Here is a 20548-nt window from a genome sequence, read left to right as displayed (position 1 = left end):
ATAGTATTCCATGGTGTATAAGTGCCACGTTTTCTTTGTTCAGTCTATCATTGATGGGCATTTGGGTTCATTCCAAGTCTTTGCTATTGTGAATAATGCTGCAATAAACATATGTGTGCATGTATCTCTGACGAAGGGCTAATATCCAGAACCTACAAGGAACTTAAACAAATTTACAAGAAAAAAACAACCCCGTCAAAAAGTGGGGGAAGGATATGAACAGACACTTCTCAAAAGAAGACATTTATGCGGCTAATAAACATAGGCAAAAAAGCTCATCGTCACTGGTCATTAGAGAAATGCAAATCAAAACCACAATGAGATACCATCTCACACCAGTTAGAATGGCAATCATTAAAAAGTAAGGAATTTTTTATCCTGCCTCTATATCTTATATAATCTGAAATGTGATTTTTTTATCCTATGTTATTCTTCTGCAAGAGAGTATACAGCATTTTCTGAGGCATTATTTTGTGCCGCGTAATGTGTTAAGCATGTGACAAATGTTGCTTCATTTGACCTCCTTAAAGACCTTCTAAGATTTTCTTTCCTAAGACCTCATTCTCAGACACTGTCTAAGATGATATTGAGGGTGAGGGGACTGGGCTGAGTAACTTACCCCACGCCAGGCCAAATCAGCAACACAGCCTGCGCTCAAAAGACATTTGGACTTCAAGTACACATGTGCTTTCTCTCCTGTCCTCCCCCGAGCTCCAGCTGTGTTGCTCTTTCCTGTGACTGGGGAATGGGAAGACTGAGGCAGGCCATGTAGAGTGAGAAGCCTGGGCTGCAGGCAAGGGACGCAGTGCAGAAGGCAGGAGTCGGCCGCTTCTCCTCCTGACTCCCTGATGTCCAGCCCCACAGTACAGCACACGCTACTTGCCTCAGTGTTTTCACAAAAGCAAATACACAGATATGATTCTCTGTCAATTCATGTCCTTATGTTCAGGCTGGAATCATTTACTTTCTCCTAATGAATTCATTTTCTTTATCCTTACCGGTGTTTCACTGATGTAGCGGGGAGAAGTGGATACGCGACTTGTATACGTCAATTGGAGAGATGCATTTGCAATTTTTTGACACACTTACCAAGTAAGAAACTGCACATGGGAGAGGGTGAAATGCCAGCAACTTAAGCATTGCCCTCATCGCTTCACTGGGGTATGAGTTCCCTGTTACCATGGCCACGGAGTTGGGTCCAAGCTGATAATTGCTTCCTGAACAGCTAGCCTCACACCTGGCTGGTGGGCTGACAGACCGGTGGTCCAGGACAGAAGGCATCAGGCAGACCCCTTGGTTTATAGAACAAAATATCACTCTGATTATTCTGTTAACTAATAGGAAGCAAATAGCCCTGCGCTTGAAGACGATTAAGCATCTATTGTTTTCTTTTTGTTAGGTTGATGATATCTTACAGCTTCTTCTCTTTCCCAAATTAGATCTGTTATATCCACTAGATATAGCTTCTAACATAGAAACAGTTATAGAAAATTGGAATTGAATAAAATTTAGAGGCAATCTTGGTAGAATAGCCTACCTTCTTCATTTTGAAGATGAGGAAGCTGAAATGAAAAATAGTTCCACGACTTGTGCAAGACTTCTTGCCTATAGGAGGCAGAATCACCAAAACATTCTCCTGAGAAAATTGTCTAAAATTTTATTTAATAGCAATGGATTATTTTTTCTTATGACAAAGTTGACTTGGCTAAAGAAATAGTGAATGTAAAATGATTTACTATAACTATGGGTGGGGGAAAGGCTTAAATATATTTTTCAGTCATTGACCATGCTTTAATCTCCTTTCATCTCTGTGTTTGTAAAGGGGTCCAGATAATACTGTTTCTCTAATTGCCCAGATTTCCGAAACCACTCACTTTCTTGACATAGAAACTTTTGAGATGACCTTATCTACTGAATACTTAGAGTAAATTCTCATAAGAATCCTACTGAGCACGCGTTAATTTTGTCCCCAGGTAAAGAGGAGGAAACTGGTGCATGGACTGCTGATGCAGTGTCTTGACCAAGGTCAGATAGCTGGCAAGAGACAAAGCTGGGATTTGCACTGAGATGTTCTCGCTTGAGTCTGAGCTCAGAAATACTAAGCATAAGAGGACTTTAAGTTCTGAGACTTTTTAAAAATTTCTTTTGTGTGCAAGGGTCCATGGATCATTCGTCTCTCATGGCTGTAACTGGTCACTTTTGTCACCGTTTCCTAGTGTAGGAGAGTGACAGTTGATGTGTCTCTTTCCATGATGGGAAAAGCATAGGTGGTGGAGCATTACAAAGGCATTCTGTCCTCTATTCGGTCTAAACAGAATGATAATTTTATTTGTTTTAACTTTTAAAATAAAATACTGATAACATAAAACTCGCAGAAAATCTTCCATCATAGATAAGCTGGAAATACACTAAAACCGACTGAAGGAGTGATTGAATAAATCAGTGAATTTAAAATTTTCTCAGACATCGCTAAAATAAGTGTCTTAGTTCATTCATCTGAATCTTTTCATTCTTAGTCTTTACTATTTCTTTAAAAAATATTCTTTTCTTTCTTTTTTTTTAATTATGCTTTAAGTTCTAGGGTACATGTGCACAACATGCAGGTTTGTTAAATATGTATACATGTGCCATGTTGATGTGCTGCACCCATTAACTCGTCATTTAACATTAGGTATATATCCTAATGCTGTCCCTCACCACTCCCCCCACCCCACCACAGGCCCCAGTGTGTGATGCTCCCCTTCCTGTGTGCAAGTGTTCTCACCTGCCCTAGGGGAGGGGGTGCAGGTGAGCCAGTCTCTATGTCTTGCATCATCTGTCACAGACACCACTTAAGTGCCTCGAATTCCTACTACCTGCTATTTCTAGACATCCAAAGAGACAAGGAGGTGGGTCATTGTTCAATTCCCACCTATGAGTGAGAACATGTGGTGTTTGGTTTTTTGTCTAGAAGAAAATCTAGGCAGTACCATTCAGGACATAGGCATGGGCAAGGACTTCATGTCTAAAACACCAAAAGCAATGGCGACAAAAGCCAAAATTGACAAATCGGATCTAATTAAACTAAAGAGCTTCTGCACAGCAAAACAAACTACCACCAGAGTGAACAGGCAACCTACAGAATGGGAGAAAAGTTTTGCAACCTACTCATCTGACAAAGGGCTAATATCCAGAATCTGCAATGAACTCAAACAAATTTACAAGAAAAAAACAAACAACCCCATCAAAAAGTGGGCAAAGGATATGAATAGACACTTCTCAAAAGAAGACATTTATGCAGCCAAAAAAACACATGAAAAAATGCTCATCATCACTGGCCATCAGAGAAATGCAAATCAAAACCACAATGAGATACCATCTCACACCAGTTAGAATGGCGATCATTAAAAAGTCAGGAAGCAACAGGTGCTGGAGAGGATGTGGAGAAATAGGAACACTTTTACACAGTCCCACTGTTGGTGGGACTGTAAACTAGTTCAACCATTGTGGAAGTTAGTGTGGCGATTCCTCAGGGATCTAGAACTAGAAATACCATTTGACCCAGCAATCCCCTTACTGGGTATATACGCAAAGGATTATAAATCATGCTGCTATAAAGACACATGCACACGTATGTTTATTGCGGCACTATTCACAATAGCAAAGACTTGGAACCAACCCAAATGTCCAACAATGATAGACTGGATTAAGAAAATGTGGCACATATACATCATGGAATACTATGAAGCCATAAAAAATGATGAGTTCATGTCCTTTTCAGGGACATGGATGAAGCTAAAAAATATTCTTAGTAATGAGATGAGTAAAGGCAGAAGTTTTCCTTTTTACTTCTACAAAAAAAAATATTGTATAGGTTACCTAATGTTACAAAATAGGTTTCATGATGATTCACAATTGAGTTTCCCTCTAAAGCACTCAAATCACCAGTTTTCTACTGTGTAAATTCTGTTTATTCAATTTCTATGATTTTTATAATAATAACAGTAATTATCATTTATAAAATTGTAACCATGACACCAAGCTCTATGTTAGGCACTTGGTATATATTTTTCTTCAATTCTTACAACATCTTGTATGAAAATGTATATTAGAAACTCTCTATCAAAGATAAGCAAAACTTCCTAAATTAGTTAAGTGTGAACATCAGCACATTTATTAAGTGATGTTGCCAACATTTATTTTCAAATTATCCGACATCAAATAGTGTCATTACACCTTCATATTTATTTTAGTTTTATAGTGTTTTTAAAATTTAAGACTTTGAAAAGCATTTAAAAAATCCAGGTGTGGAGGAAGTAAATCACTGCCAACCATGAGCAACCTTGTTGAATTATCTCAAAATCTCCTATACAATCAATCATTGCCTCCTTTCTTTTATCTTCATGACACCCCAAATTTGGACTTTATTTATTCCAGAAACTTATTGAACATGCAGATGTAAGTTTTCCTAAGAAAAATATTAGCATGTTTTCTTGGGAGACATAGAGATATTTAGAGGCGTGGTTGAAGATGAATGAAAGGTGAAGGAATGAATGAAACGTAAAGTATCTGTGTAACTGCTGCTCCATAGAGCATCATTGGAAGAGTGAGTGGAAGTAATTTATTCCCCCTTTCTGGCCATGACCAGTGGTGAGAATGTGAGTACTTTCCCATTCGGCACCTTCTCCTCTCTACACATGTGTAAAAACATGTGTTTACTCCCCTACCTCCAGTGTTCTTGTTAGCTTGCAAGCTCCAGCAAGCCTCCTTGTCTCTTTGGATGTCTAGAAATAGCAGGTAGTAGGAATTTGAGGCACTTAAGTGGTGTCTGTGACAGATGATGCAAGACATAGAGCCTGGCTCACCTGCACCCCCTCCCCCAGGGCAGTCTCCCTGCGAGCTCGTCCTGGGGCTGGGGGTGTTCAGAGTCCTTGAGTTTCAGCTGCCTCCCTGGCACTTCCTGTGTTGGCCGCCACACCTATCACCTGGCCTCCGATGAGACACCTCCTTATGAGAACACAGCCCCAGGGCTCAACCCCAGGAGGAACTTGGTTGCCCTTTCTACATTTGTTAAATTATATTGTTTAATATGTAAGAATAAATATACATATGTGTATTTTTATCCACTCAACCCTCTTCCTTTCTGGTTTACATAACTTTTTGGAGATCATTCTTTTTAGTATATTTGTAAAGAACCTACTTAAGTAACTGTTTTTTAAATTAATCTTATTATTTGAAGTTCACCTTTCAGCCAAGTTGGTGATAAGGAGTGTGTTGATACAATACCTGAGACATTTAAAAATCTGTAAATATTTTCTCTTCCTTCTCACATAAAATAGCCTCTTTGCTGAGTAGACATACTAAGCAGAACATCGTTTTCCCTTCTATCCAGTGCTCATAGTGTTGTTGGTCCAGTACCTCTAGGGTTTTGTTATGCTACCAAAAAAAGACAAAACTAACTTTCATTTATATTTCCTCAAATATAATCTGCTTGTTCTTCTGGGTTTGTGTACAGAATTCTTCTGGTGTTGTCAGTGTGAATTCTGTGAGGTGACGTATTCCTATTATTCTCATACAGCTTTATTTCATTTACGGGGGCCATAATGAAGCACTTTTATCTTCATTCTCAACTCTTTAATCAGTCGTAAAAGTGTATCTTCCATTATTTTTCTAATTAATGATTGTGTGCCCATAATTATTTCTCAACAAACTTCAATATCTTGCTTTCATCTTGAGATCTATAATTTTCTCTCGTCTTCTTTTCATCTTTTGTTCCTTCAAAGTTTCAGCAGTCACTCCACACGTCTTTGGTTGATTGATGTAAATGTTAATTCTGCATTTTATCACATCTAATAATGTTCTGGTTTATTCTATATCCATTATTTCATTGTGACTCTTAAATTCCCAGGCTTTCATTTTTTAATACTTACTCTACCCTCTTTCATACATCTGAGGGCAGATTTCAATAATTTACTGAAATCTGCCTGTGATGCTTGGGTTGCTTTCTTTCAGGGGTTACAGAAATTCTCCTGAAATTCTCACTAGCTTATTCTCCCATCTTATGCAACAAAACTTTTTTTGTTTTTAACTGTTTCTCCATCACTGTTTTGTTTGCTTACTTTCCCTGGTGCACTGGTTAATCTTTGTTGTTGTGCTGTAAGTATTTTCTATCTCTGCCCATTTCACTGGCATTTTGAGGGGTTCTACTTCAGAAATTTTCCTTGCCACATTTGACACTATCATTTTCACATGACTCTGAACTTGCTACTCACTTGAAATTTCATGAATCTCACCTTCCTCCTCAAGCATCCACAATTTCTTCATCTAAGTAGTTAGTGAAAACCACACTTAAGAGAAGCAAAATACCACTACTGCAATACAGAAGGAAGTGTGCAGGTGATAAAATTTGTTGGGAATTCAAAAGATAAGAGGTCATTTTAGATAAAATTGGAGTTAGAAATTGCAGAGTCAGAGAGAAGACAGATGAGTTTTTCTTGGTTATAAAGACTCGTGAGATTTGAAATAACAGAATACTTCAAATGGTGGCAGAATGTGCCTGGGTCTGGCAGACATGACAAGGTTTTTATGAAGGGTGGCCATGAGGATAATAATGAACACAACTGCCATTGATCAAGTGTCTGCTGGGTGCCAATAAGAAGTACACACCTTGCCTGCACTGCATTGTGGAATCCTAGAAACCCCCCGGGGAAATCGGTATCATTCTCATTTTAAGGATAAGACAGAAGAAAGGTTAAACAATTCTTTCAAGACTCTAATTGAGTAAGCAGCAAAGCCCAGACTCTCTCTTTTGTCAGTGTGATTGTACTTGTTCATTTAAAAAAGTGTTTTTTTTGAAAAAAAATTGTTAACTAATACATAATAATTGTACCTGTTTATGGGGTACATGCAGTGTTTCAATACTGGTATACAATGTGTCATTGATCAAATCATGGGAATTAACATATTCATCACTTCAAACATTCATCATTTCTTTGTGTTGGAGACATTTAAATTCCTGTTTTCTTGCTATTTTGAAATACACAGCAAATTGTTGTTCATGATAGTCACCCTGCAGTGCTGTCGAACACTGGAACTGATTCCACCTATCTAGCTGGACTTTCATACCCCAAAACCAACCACTTCTTGTCCACGCCCCGACCCCCGCCTCCATATTCTCACTCATATGTGGAAGCTTAAAAAGTTGATCTCATCCAAGTAGAGAGTTGAACAGTGGCTACCAGGGGCTAGGAAGAGTGTGGGGGGCAGGGGGGCAAGGGGGGATGGGGGCAGATGGAGGGCAAGGAAAGAGGGGGGCTGCTTTTTAGGCCATTTTCAAACCACAGGTGGGCTGAGACAGGGAAAACTAAGCCAGGTCTTCTCAGGAATCCTTTCCAGTGGATGGGGAACATCCAACTTCTTTAGCTGTCTTGAGCTGAGACTAATTCTCTCTGTAGCAGGGCAGCACAAAGAGAATTACGGTAATTTATGTACCATTTAAAGCTGACAAAAGGGACTTGGCAGGGCCCTGAGGGCGGGGATGTCAATAATACTTAAAGTTCCAGAGAACCATCTGGGAGATTTTAGCATGAAATACCAAGTTTCTTGGCTTCCTGCCAGCTGATGCCGTGGTCCCAAGACTGCTTTGTGTTAGAGGAATTGTGCTTTTCACTGCCTGTGCAAACTTTATTTCCCACCCTGAATCACTAGCAGCTTTGACTTTTTGTAGCACAGGCTAATATACAGTTACATTTGAAATAATGTGTGAATCCTCTTCTTCATAGCACAGCACTGAATTGTAGTTTATAAGAGACTCCTAGTGTTTATATGTGGGGCTAAACATCTCAAATAAAGCAAGGATATCCCAGAGTTAATGACATATTTTTCTAACTCCCTTTCTTTGTGTGTGTGTGTGTGTGTGTGTTCAAAGTACTTTTTTCTAGGTTGGAATCCAGTGTTTGTAATTTTACACTGTATACTGTGGGCTATTGGTATGTGTTAAATACAGATATAAAAGCTTATATGTGTAATTTTTGTTAATTTATTAGGTTTTATTTTCAGAGTAGTTTGCACAGCAAAGTTGATCAGAAGACATAGTTTCCCTATACCCCCTGCCCCCACACATGCACAACCTCCCCACTGTAAGCATCCCCACCAGATGCTTATAGCATGTTGTGTTTGTTACAGTTGATGAACATGCATTCATGCTGTTCATGCATGATGAACATGCATTCATGCTGAATTACCAAAGTCCACAGTACACAGTAGGGCTCACTCCTGCTGCTATTTACTCTATGGATTTGGGCAACTGTATAAAGTCAGTGTCCACCATTATAACATCACACAGAGAGTTTCACTGTCCTAAAAGCCCTCTGTGCTCCTGCTCTTCATCCCTCTCTCTTCAACCCCTAAAAATCACTAATCTTTTTACTGTCTCCATAGTTCTGCCTTCTCCAAAATGTCATGCAGTTGAAATCTTACAACACGTCGCCTTCTAAAATTGGCTTGTTTCACTTGGTAAAGTATATTTAGTTTTCCCCCATGTCTTCTGATGGCTTGACAGCTCATTTCCTTTTAGCCCTGAATAATATTCCAGTGTCTGGATGTACCACAGTTTATCCATTCACCTGCTGAAGGAGATATTGGTTGCTTCCTAATATTGGCGATTATGAATAAAGTTGCTATAAACGTACACGTGCAGGTGTCTGTTGTGTGGACCTACTTCTTTTTTTTTTTTTTTTTTTTTTGAGATGGAGTCTCGCTCTGTCCCCCAGGCTGCAGTGCAGTGGCGCGATCTCGGCTCACTGCAAGCTCCTCCTCCTGGGTTCGCGCCATTCTCCTGCCTCAGCCTCCCGAGTAGCTGGGACTACAGGCGCCCACCACCATGCACAGCTAATTTTTTTATATTTTTAGTAGAGACGGGTTTCACCATGTTAGCCAGGATGGTCTCGATCTCCTGACCTCCTGATCCGCCAGCCTCAGCCTTCCAAAGTGCTGGGATTTGTGTGAACATACGTTTTTAGCTGTTGGTGTTAAATTCCAAGATATATGATTATTGATTTGATAAGAATATAGTTGGTTATGCAAGAAGCTTCCAAAGTATCTTCCAAAGTGACTGTACCATTTTGTATTCCCATCAGCAGTGATTGTTGTATGTGTTTTTCTGTAGGAAATTTAAACGTATATTTATCCAGTCTCTATGGTAGATATATTTGGACAGCTTGTCTCCTTATCATTAATTAAATTTTTAGTTGTTTTATGATTGGCCCTTACAACCTCAGGTGAAAACAAGTAAAATTATTTGATAATATTTATTTTCTAAGAAAGTGTGAATTTTCTTTTAAAATGTGTAATCGTTCTTCTTGCAACAGTGTTAATAATTTCCAAACATAAACTTGTTATCATGTTTTTATGAGGAAATTCACAGTTTGAAAGGCCTTTCTTCTGATACATAATTTGAAGTGGAATGAATCAGATACATTATAGCGTCAGTTTTCCAGTGTTCCTTCCTGTGTGTTCTAAGTTGTCATTTCTAACCCGTTAATTTCAAACCTACAGTTATTAATTAAAGCATTTATAAATTATCTTATTGCAAGATGTAGGGTCTTTGTACTGATTTATATTGTGCTGTCAGTTCTAAATCTTGGAAAATTATAAAATCTTTCTCCTATTCATTTGCCTGCCATCAGAGTTTCTGACACAAACATGTTATTCAGAAAAACAAATGTAGTTTACGGAAGAACATCAAAAGGAAAAATTTAAAAATAGTGCTATCAAGGAAGAAACCCAGTGATGCATACATTTTTCTTGGGGTGTGTGTGTATGTGTGTGCATGTGTGTCTGTGCATGTGTGTGTGAGCATGTGTGTGTGTGCACATGCACAGAGGCAAAGATCATAGAGATCAGTTGATATATTTGGATTCTTTTGGTTTAACTGAATTAGGAGAAGTGGTCTTTATTTGAATGGACCCGTATCGAATGAATTTTTTTTAGTAAATTGAAACTAAATAGTATATTTTATTTTTTATTTTTGGGAAATATTTTCATTTTGTTTATAAATTAATATTTTGTCAAGGAAAATACATATTATTTGAATCAAAGTAGCAACAATATTTCTTTCCTGCAAAATCATTTATATACTTATTGAATCATTCTTACCCTCTTGCAATATTCTCCATTAAAAGAAAAAAATCCTCTCTGACACATTCTTACTTCTCTTCATCCATGTTAGTTAAGATATCTGAGAGATCTCCAGAACCACTTACTCCGCTTCCTCACATCCCATTCTGCCAATCCTCTTTAGCGCTTCTTCTATGCCTACAACTCTGCTGTTCTTTCTTGCCATGGTTATCCATGTCCTCCACCCAGTCAAGCCCACACGTCTCATCTTAGAGCTCATCTAATTCACATTCTTAGTAGCATTCAACACATGTGATCACTCCCTCCTTCTTAAGATCTTTAGTTTTATGGATTTTTTACAAAACACCATATTGTTGGTGTCCTCCCTACCACAGATTCTTCTTTGTCATTTCTTCCTCAATTCCTTGACCTCTAAGTATGAAAGAGACTGCAGCTCATCCTCATTCCTCTTCTTTTCATGTGCCTTCCTTTGATACTCTGACAGAGTCTTAGTATTTTAGGTGGCATCTGTGGTTAGGGACCCCCATTTCCGTATGTCTGGTCCTGAACCTCTCCCAAGCTCCATACTGTTTTTTCTAAATGCTCACTGGCCACCGTGGCTTGACGTACCATCTAGAAATGTCTAAAAGTCATGCAAAGCTTAGCAGACATCGAGATGTCTAGCTAGAGTGCCCAGCACTTAAGTCCTTCACAAAGAGGAACCAAAATGACAAGTAGGTAAGCACATGTCAAGTACAGTGTCTAGGGGAGAACACTGTACTGAAGCAACAGAGTAAAGAAGACCCTCTAAGGCATGGAAACTCAAGATGGGAGCATAAAGATGAACGTGAAGTGCGCAGGTAGGATCTGTTCATTGCCAAAAAAGGACTCCCGATTGTAGGGAGAAGGTAAGTGGGAGATACCCAGCAGGTCACAGTCCCACCCCAGATGCCTGTATTCAGGGCTTCAGAAAAGCCCCACAGTCCTCATAGGCCCTGAGCCAAGGGTAAAGAGCTGCCTGCAGTCCATATGACTGTTTTGCTCCGGGGAGAGAAGTCACGCCGGGTTCCTCTCTTGTTCCCTGGGCCTCAGGCTGCTGCAGCATGGTGCCATTTTCAGGACAGAACAACTATCAGAATACATCCTGCCCACAGGGCCAGTAGCATCTCCACATCTTGAGAACCCAGCCATCATCCCACCACAGCCAAGGAGAAGGATGCAGGGCCATGACCCCAGCTGCACTCAGTGACACGAACCTGAACCCAGCACTCAAGCCCATGAAGTACCCTACACCACAAGTGGTCAAGCAGAGTGGGGAGGCCACTCTCAAGACAGGGGGAGCCAAAGTGCGTGCTCCCAAGGCCCTGAGAGCTGAATTCTTGAGGCTCACTACCAGCAAGCACCCTGGCTGTATACCTCTTGCAGGAGACCAAGGACTGGCCTTTTGGGTACTGCTGCCACCAGTGAACACTCCCCACCCCCCCAAGCAGTGGAGTTGCTGAATGCCCACACATACTCCCCAGGGACCCAAGGACCAGCCCACCTGAGGCCAACCACTGGCAGAAAACTCATTCCACTGAGAAGCAGAGGTGCCTCATGTGACCTTCTGTATCCCCAAAACAAGCCCACCCCAAAGTCTCCATCTGCATTAGAGCTGAACCAACACATCCGCAAACACCTGCAGCCAAGGCTACTCAGACAGCTACAAACATGCAGACATTGATTACAACCAAATAAATATCATGAAGACTACCCTACTGTACTCATGCAGAATACAAACCAAAGCACCCTACCCAACTGACACTATGAGACACATCTACAGGAAAAAGTTTTTTCCTACTAAAACTACCTTCTAATATTAAGAGAAATTGTTTTATCAGATGTATAGATATCAATGTAGGAACACAAGAAATGTCTAAAAAGCAAGAAACATGACACCCCCAGGGGAACAAAATCATTTTGTAATTCCAAATCCCAAAGAAAAGGACAGCTACAAAATGCCTACATGATTTTTAAAATAATGATTTTAAAGATACGCCATGAGAATCAATAGAATAAAAATACACAATTCAACAAAATTAGGAAAACAATTCATGATCTGAATGAGAAATTCAACAGAGATATTACACAAAAAGAACTAAGCAGAAGTCTTGAAACTGAATAATAAAATGAATACAATTTAAAAAATAAAATCAAGAGCTTCAACAACAGACTAGATCAAGATGAAAAAAGAATTTCTGAACCTGGAGACAGGATTTTTGGAATAAGCCAGTCAGACAAAAAAGAATAAATAAGAATAAAGAAGGCCTACAAAATGTGTGGAACAAAATGCAGTGGACAAATATTCCCATTATGGGAGTTCTAGAAGGAGAAGAGATCAGAAAGGTGTAGGATATCTATATAATAAAATAACAGCTGAAAACTTCTCAAATTTTTGGAGAAATATGTACATTCAGATCCAGGAAGCTCAAAGATCACCAAACAGATCTAATGCCAAAGATGCTCTCCAAAGAGCATTATAATCAAACTGTCAAAAGTCAAAGACAATTCTTCCTTCTCTCCTGGTGATTTTGTAATTTTCCCAAGAAAAAGAAAAAATAAAAAATTATTTGAGGTGATGGATATCACAATTCTCCTGATTTGATCATTAAACTTTGTATACATGTCTCAAAGTACCACATATACCCCCAAAATATCCACACCTTGATATAGCAATATAAATACATAATAAAAAAACTTCAAAGACAAAGAGAAGTCTAAAAACAGCAAGAGAAAACAGTCAAGTCAAATATAAGCAAGAAGCTCCCAGACTAACATTAGATTTCTCAGCAGAACCCTTACAGGCTAGGGGAGAACAGGGTGATATAATGAAAATGCTGAAAGAAAAAAGAAGAAGAAATGTCAGCCAAGAATACTATACCCAGCAAAGCTATACATTAGAGTTGAAAGAATAAAATTATTCCCGGATGAGGAAAAGCTAATAAAAATTTATCACTACTGGAATGGTCCTACAAGAAATGCTTATGGGAGCCCTTCATCTAAAAATGAAAGGATGATAACCACCATCATGAAGACACACAAAAGAGTAATATTCACTGGTAGAGCAGACAAATAAATGAGAAAGAAAGAAAACCATATCACTACAGAAAACCATCAAACCACAAAAATAACCAAGAAGAGAATGAGAATGGAGCAGAGGATGTGCAAAACAACCAGAACAGAAATAACCAAGTGACAATATAATTTAAAAAGCAATATGTAAGTATATAGTGCCTATAAGAAACTTGCTGCACCTGTAAAGGCATAGACTAAAACTGAAGACATGACAGGGGATAGTCCATGCAAACAGAAACTGAAAACTAGCAGGAATAGCTATACTTTTATCAGACAACGTGGACTTTCAATGAAAAAACGTGAAATGGGTGGGTATATTGGCCCTGTAATCCCAGATACCTAGAAGGGTGAGACATGAGAATTGCTTCAACCAGGATACAGGTTGCAGTGAGCTGAGATTGCACCACTGCACTCCAGCCTGGGTGACAGAGCAAGACTGTGTCTAAAATAAATAAATAAATAAATAAATAAATAAATAAATAAATAAATAAATAAATAAATGGAAAGTGAAACAAATGTAAAACGAGACAAAGACAACAATAATGTATAATAATTATAAGCATATATGCACCCAACACCAGAGATCCCAGATACATAAAGCAAACATTGAAGGGAGAGATAGACCCCAATATAATAATAGATGTGGACTTAAACATCCTACTACTCTCAGCATTGAACAGATTATCTAGACAGGAAACTAATAAAGAAGTGTTAAACTATATTGTAGACCAAATGGACCTAACAGACATTTACAGAACATTTCATCCAACAGCTGCAGAATACACATTTTTCTCATCAGCACATGGTATGAACATTCTTCAGGACCAATTGTATGTTATTCCACAAAACAAGTGTCAACAAATTTTTTAATAATCAAAATTATATCGGGTATATTTTTTGACCACAACAGACAAAATTAGAAATAAATAACAAGAGTAGCTTTGGAAATTGTACAAATCCATGGAAATTGAACATGTTCCTGAGTGTCCAGTGGATCTGTGAAGAAATAGACCAATGGGTCTATAAAGAAATTAAGAAAATTTAAAAATAATTTTTTTTTGAGATGGAGTCTCACTCTGTTGCCCAGGCTGGAGTGTAGTGGCACGATCTCGGCTCACTGCAACCTCCACCTCCCAGGTTCAAGCGATTCTCCTGCCTCAGCCTGCCAAGTAGCTCGGGCTATAGGCACATGCCACCACGCCCAGCTAATTTTTGTATTTTTAGTAGAGACGGGGTTTCACTCTGTTTGCCAGGCTGGTCTCGAACTCCTGATCTCATGACCCACCCGCCTCGGCCTCCCAAAGTGCTGGGAAATGAAAATAGAAATACAACATACCAAAACCTATGAGATACAGTAAAAGCAGTGCTAAGAGGGTAGTTTATAGCATTAAACACCTATGTCAAAAAGGTAGAAGGATTTCAAATAAACACTCCTAGCTCTGTGGCCTGGAGGAGTTGATGTTCAGTGAGTTCTTGTAGGTTGAGGCCAGTGCTTCCCTCCACGAGCAAGCCACATGGTATCTGCCCTCAATGCTTACAGGGAGCTCTGCAGGGCAGGCAGAACAGGAAACCAACCAAAAGTGTCAACACAGGGAATGTTATGAAAGAGATAGGCAGGATTTTGGCGAAGAGACTGGCTTTCTTGGACAGAGTGGGCAGTGGAGACATAGCTGAGGGAGGAACATTAAGCAGTGACTTAAGAAAAATGGCAGGAATAGAAAACCAAACACTGCATGTTCTCACTTACAAAGGGGAGCTGAACAATGAGAACACATGAACACAGGGAGAGGAACAACACACACCGGAGCTTATTTGGGGAACGTTGGTTGGGGAAAGCTTCAGGGAAAAGAGCTAATGCATGCTGGGTTTAATACCTAGGTGATGGGTTGACAGGTGCAGCAAACCACCATGGCACGTGTTTACCTATGTCCCAAACCTGCACATCCTGCACAAGTACCCCAGAACTTAAAAAAAAAATAAGATAATTATATATAAAAAAAAATATGGAGCATCCAGCTCCAGGACAGCTGAGGGAGTCCATGCAAGACATAAGGAGGGTGCATATGCTGTAGGAACTAAAACCACTTTGGCTCAATATCATTAAAGTTGTTCACAACTTGAAATGTATTATCCTTTTGTCTTCACTTTTCATTTGCATCTCTGGTTCTTTTACTCTGAAAGGATGGTATATTTGGTTAAAATATACATCCTTCTATTTTACAGCTGCATATATTCATAAAATGCCATATGACAAACTAAAAGCTGTCTATGCAAGACCAAGGCTGCATTTTCTGTTTTTACTGAGCATCAACAGCATGGAGTAAAGATTTGTATTTGACAACAGGACCTGCTGATTGTTGAGATGAAATACTGACAAAGACTTTCTCTGTCTACCTTTGCCTTGGCTTGAAATAATTACAGAATGGCCCTTTTTCCACTCCTAATGAGAGCCCATTCATATAGTGTGACCCCTATCTGTACACATTGCAAATCAGCCAAACATGACACCCAAACCTTAATGAATTATCATCGCTTCCCACCAGAACTTTAAACAAGTCAGGACTGAGTTAACATGTCAGAAAGGAAACCAGCAGGTCTCAGTGATGATTCTTTCAGTTTTAAAATTGTCTGATTATCAGATGATGGTCACTTATAAATTGATTCATGAGAAACAATAAGTAGAAATAAAAATATCAGGTGCTACGTTTAACATGCAGTATTTATACTGGTTTGCAACAGCTATCAACCTCGACACCTATTTCAAATCAGATTGCTAAAATAATGTATTCATACAAATAGTGCAATTTGAAATAGTAGGTTTTTTAAATAAATTATAATGGCTATATTACTAATTTTAGTAAGAATTTCAAGTAGCAAATGTAATGTATTCCTTATTGGCATTGCTTGGAAAAGCACCTGTTTAGAGCCTGTTGGAATGGTGGACATGGACTTGGGTATTAGTGGGAAGTCTGTCCTCTCTATGCTACCATTTACTCTTTTCTTTCAAGCTTAACAAATAGGCATTTGATACTTTTCTACGCTATTTCAGAATTTGTTTCATTCTAAAACACAGCTTATTAAAATGTACTTCCAGTATTATGGTTTCTGTTCCTCCTGTCCCTTCTCTCTTCCTCCTCCCTTTCTCACACCCTCTGCGTCTCTCTTGTTACATCTCTCTCTCTTTTATATATCCATGTATCTGTGTATCATCTGTCATTTTTCCATCCACCCATCCATCCATCCAGTCTATCATCTACTATCTGTCATCTATCTGTCTATCTATCTATCTATCAATCATCTAATCTGTCTATATCTGCTAATCTTCTACCATCCATCTAATCTATCGTCTATCTATCATTCCTCTAATTATCATCATGTATTTATCTTCTTTCCTTTTTCTCCTTACTACCCAGGGTTCTAGCCTAACTTTTTCTTCCTCATAGTATTGGCCACCAAAGGAAGCATTTCTTCTTTCAGGAGAAAAAGATCGTGTGCTCTACAGAAAGAAGTTAATAGATTATAATATACTGGCACATCAAACATAAACCATTGTTGTACAGATGTCTTGGTGCTGGTCATCATGACAAAGTATTCTTTGGAAAAAACAAAAAACTTACAGGCTTTGCAAGACTAAATATAGAGGAGAGCTTTGTATCCTCATAAAGTCTTTTGGGGTGCTAATACGGATAATTACATGAAGTATGCATATAGAACTTTAAAAATATTTATTGCAGGGCATTCTGGGTATGGTAAAAATATATGTCATTAACTATAACCAACATTTATTTTGCTTATATTGATTTAGTTATTGGTTAATCCTAACACTCAAACACTGAGAATGTTAAAGTAAACATTTAGTAGATATTTGACTTAAAGTGTTGCAGAGGTTAAATTTCATTTTTAGAGGTGAAAATACATAAGTTGGGAGTAATAGCAGTTCTGAATTTCATAAAATTCTATAATGTCAGGCTATCAAATATATATAATTATCCATGTATCTACTTAAAGCAGCTCTGGGATCATTTGACATTGGTATTAAGGAGCAAAATTTAACAGTATAACTAGGTATTTGCAATACCTATTAAAAGTCATGGGAAGTACCTATTGTTCTAAGTCACTGTTTTGTACCTTGCATTTAGGTCATCAAGCTTGCCTTTGAAGAGTTTGAGCTGGAGCGAGGCTATGACACCCTGACGGTTGGTGATGCTGGGAAAGTGGGAGACACCAGATCGGTCTTGTACGTGTGAGTATGTCCTTGAGCTTCTTCTCCTCTTATGCATGCAGTGCGGGGCACGGTGGATGGAGATGAGATTCTGCTACAGGCTTGCAATTCGGCCTCAAGTGTTTGCTTAGTGCCAACTATGGCTACTCTAGTTGCCTGCAATGTCATTTTGTATGAGAACACAATATGAGTATAATTTACTATTATGTTTTATCTGTTTCGACTGTTTTCTTCAATTATTAAAAACATATATGTTTATGGCAAAAAATTAGTATACTCATGAGGTAGCAAAAAATAATAAATTTTTCAAATCAACCCCCCCGCCCCTTTTTTTTTTTTTTTTTTTTTTTGAGACAGATTCTCACTCTATCACCCAGGCTGGAGTGCAGTGGTCTGATCTTGGCTCACTGCAACCTCCGCCTCCCGGGTTCACGCAATTCACCTGCCTCACCTTCCTCAGTAGCTGGGATTACAGGTGTGCGCCATCATGCCAGGCTAATTTTTGTATTATTATTAGAGACAGGGGTTCGCCATGTTGGCCAGGTTGGTCTCGAACTCCTGACCTCAGGCGATCTGCCCTCTTCAGCCAACCAAAGTGCTGGGATTACAGATGTGAGCCACCGCGCCCAGCCAACACCTGCTTTTTAACCTCTCTCCTCTGCTTTCCTGTGATGTTATATTATCAGGGTTTTTAAAGAGGTACAGATGCTTTCTAGTTTGGGAAATACAGGTCTTTTATGGAATAATGCCATACACCTTTCCACACTTTCTGTAAAACTGCATAATAAAGTAACAGACATCGTGGTGAAAAGTGTTGGGGGTGACTCAGTGTACCTTTGAAGAACTCTGATTCCAGAGTCTTAGCAAACACGGTGACAGCCTTGCTGTGAATATTTGCAGACTGATGCCACTTCTCAGTTTTCACCAGGATCACAGACTGTTCTGCAGCCTTTTGACCTGGGCATCTGCTTCAGCTACTTCCAGAGAGAGGGCCTCAAAGACAGTTTTTGTCCATTTTATCAGACCTGGTTTATCAAAATTAGGAAAATGATTTGAGGGTGCACTTCCTCTCTGTTTTTAAGAGAAAGGAAATATCTGCTCTTATCTGCCTTTGCAACTCCACAGATAGCTTCTCTTCATGATGTAGATCTTGAAACCACTAAACCAGAAGCGTCTTTCATTAATGGAAAGTGTTCTGCAGGTGTTCACTTTGCTTTCTTGGTCTACTTATATACTACTGAGGATGCCTCTTTGTGGGAAAGAGAGTTTCTGGGGTGCCAGATGAACTGGTCTGCCCTGTGTGAGACACCCATGGGGAGCCATGGGCGGCCTCTGAGGAGAAAAGTCTCCTTATTTCCTTCATGTCTTTATTCTCCGAGAGCATAAGAGCTCAGCAGCATGCCACAGGTTGCTTGGGGGAAATAACACTCCTTTGAAGCAATGGAGAATAATCAAACATCTTGGCTTCTCCTGAAACCCACGCCCACCCATTTCAGTCCCAATAGGTTAAAGATCTTAAGTAGTTCAGACACACGCCTTTGCTCGAGGAAATTCACATACACCTTGTTGAATGACTCACAAGTTCTCCTTCACTGATTAATCCCTTTCCTCATCCCTTCCTACCCCTCCCATTTGCCCTAAGAACAAAGAGCTTGTAAACCAATAAATTGAGTGGAGGCCAGGAGCTCTGGGCTGTGAGCAAGCCTCCGGACCCTCAGGTCCCCTGGACCCGCCTTTTAAACTCTTATTCTGTCTCTTTCTAATTCTTTTGTCTCCGCTGGACTCGGGGTACCCGCCAGGTGGTGTGAGGCTGGTTTCCCCAACACTCTTCATTTGTGAGGAATCTTGCCCCGGGTAGCATCCCATATTTCTATGCTAGAAAAAAGATGCAGTCTGTTATACTCACCTTATCCCCTTATTTATTGATTGCTTATGAGATAATTCAGGCATTGAAAAAGCACTAGCCAACTGTTCTGTATATTCCCTTAAAAATCAATGGACGCAGAATAGGACTCCACCAGGAACATGCCTCCTTCATTCATGGTATCTTGGACATTTTGCAAGAGAACACCTCCCTCTAGCTTATCTTCCTGCTGGCCCATTCCAACTATTACTAATAAGCATAATTGAAATCATGTTGCTGGACCACAACTTATTTATAATAATGATGAGAATAACACTAGTAACGTCATAGCTAACTTTTATGTATCTTTTACGCACCATGCACTGTGTTAAATGCATAATACATTTTACCTTATTTGATCTTCACTGTAATCCTGGGAATTTGGGGCTGATAATATCATTGTTTCATCAATGATGAAGCTGAAGTTTTGACAGGTTAAAGGATTTAGCCCATTTCACAAACCTAGTGTATACTGAGGCAGGGATTCCAACTCAGTGCTGTGATACTGCTCCAGGATCTTGAGTCTTTATTGCCTGTGGACCTACCATGCTTTTTACCTGGTTCCCTTTGACAGTCTTTCGCATCTGACACTCACACTCTCACCCCATTCTTTCACTTCTGTAAGCAGCTGTGAAGTGAATGTCTTTGTATGTAGACATTGGCATAGTTTTTTGGTATACCTTCAGGAACATTTCCATTGAGGAATTTTGGGATGAAGAGGCATCTTCATTTACATTGTTACATTTCTCTAATTACCCCCCCTGAAAATTTATGTAAACCACAGTGGAACATGAAGGATCCTATTTTTCCGCACCCTTGCCAAATAATGACTCTTTTTTGTTGACAAATTACTAGGTAAAAAAAAAAAAAAGTTTTTTTTTTATTTTTAAAAACAGAGTCCCACATCTGAGGGCCCAGATATCTGCATGTTGGGCAAGCTTCTAAGGCGATCGTCGCACACACTGCCTGACTTTGACCTGGGACAGTGTTGGGAATAGCACTACAATGGATAGAAAGGGGCCTGCAAGTCAAAGATGGAGTTTCTGGCTCCAGCTATTTGCTATCCCCATGACCCTGAGGGAAGTCATTTTCCTTCTCTCTACCTCTCTTTTCCTGGCTATAAAATATGTATAATAAACTTTTCCAGCCTGTGGGAAAGAGAAAAATGAAATAATGCATGCAAACACTCCGGAGAGCTGTAAAATGTAACCCAC

The 20548-nt window shown here is 39.3% G+C and overlaps 1 protein-coding gene across 2 annotated transcripts in view; it reads left to right on the top strand.

Moving 5' to 3' along the window:
• Window positions 1–20548, top strand: part of CSMD1 (CUB and Sushi multiple domains 1) — a 2071408-nt gene that overhangs the window by 1495200 nt on the left and 555660 nt on the right. For both annotated transcript variants that reach the window (XM_055349528.2, XM_055349527.2), the window contains exon 11: window positions 17349–17452. In XM_055349528.2, the coding sequence (XP_055205503.2) occupies window positions 17349–17452 (104 nt within the window). The remainder of the gene's footprint in view (window positions 1–17348; window positions 17453–20548) is intronic.

This window comes from Gorilla gorilla, chromosome 7, assembly GCF_029281585.2.
Source record: "Gorilla gorilla gorilla isolate KB3781 chromosome 7, NHGRI_mGorGor1-v2.1_pri, whole genome shotgun sequence".
Lineage (NCBI taxonomy): Eukaryota > Metazoa > Chordata > Mammalia > Primates > Hominidae > Gorilla > Gorilla gorilla.
Note: the sequence above shows the minus strand (reverse complement) of the source record. Positions and strands in the feature narration are given on the sequence as shown.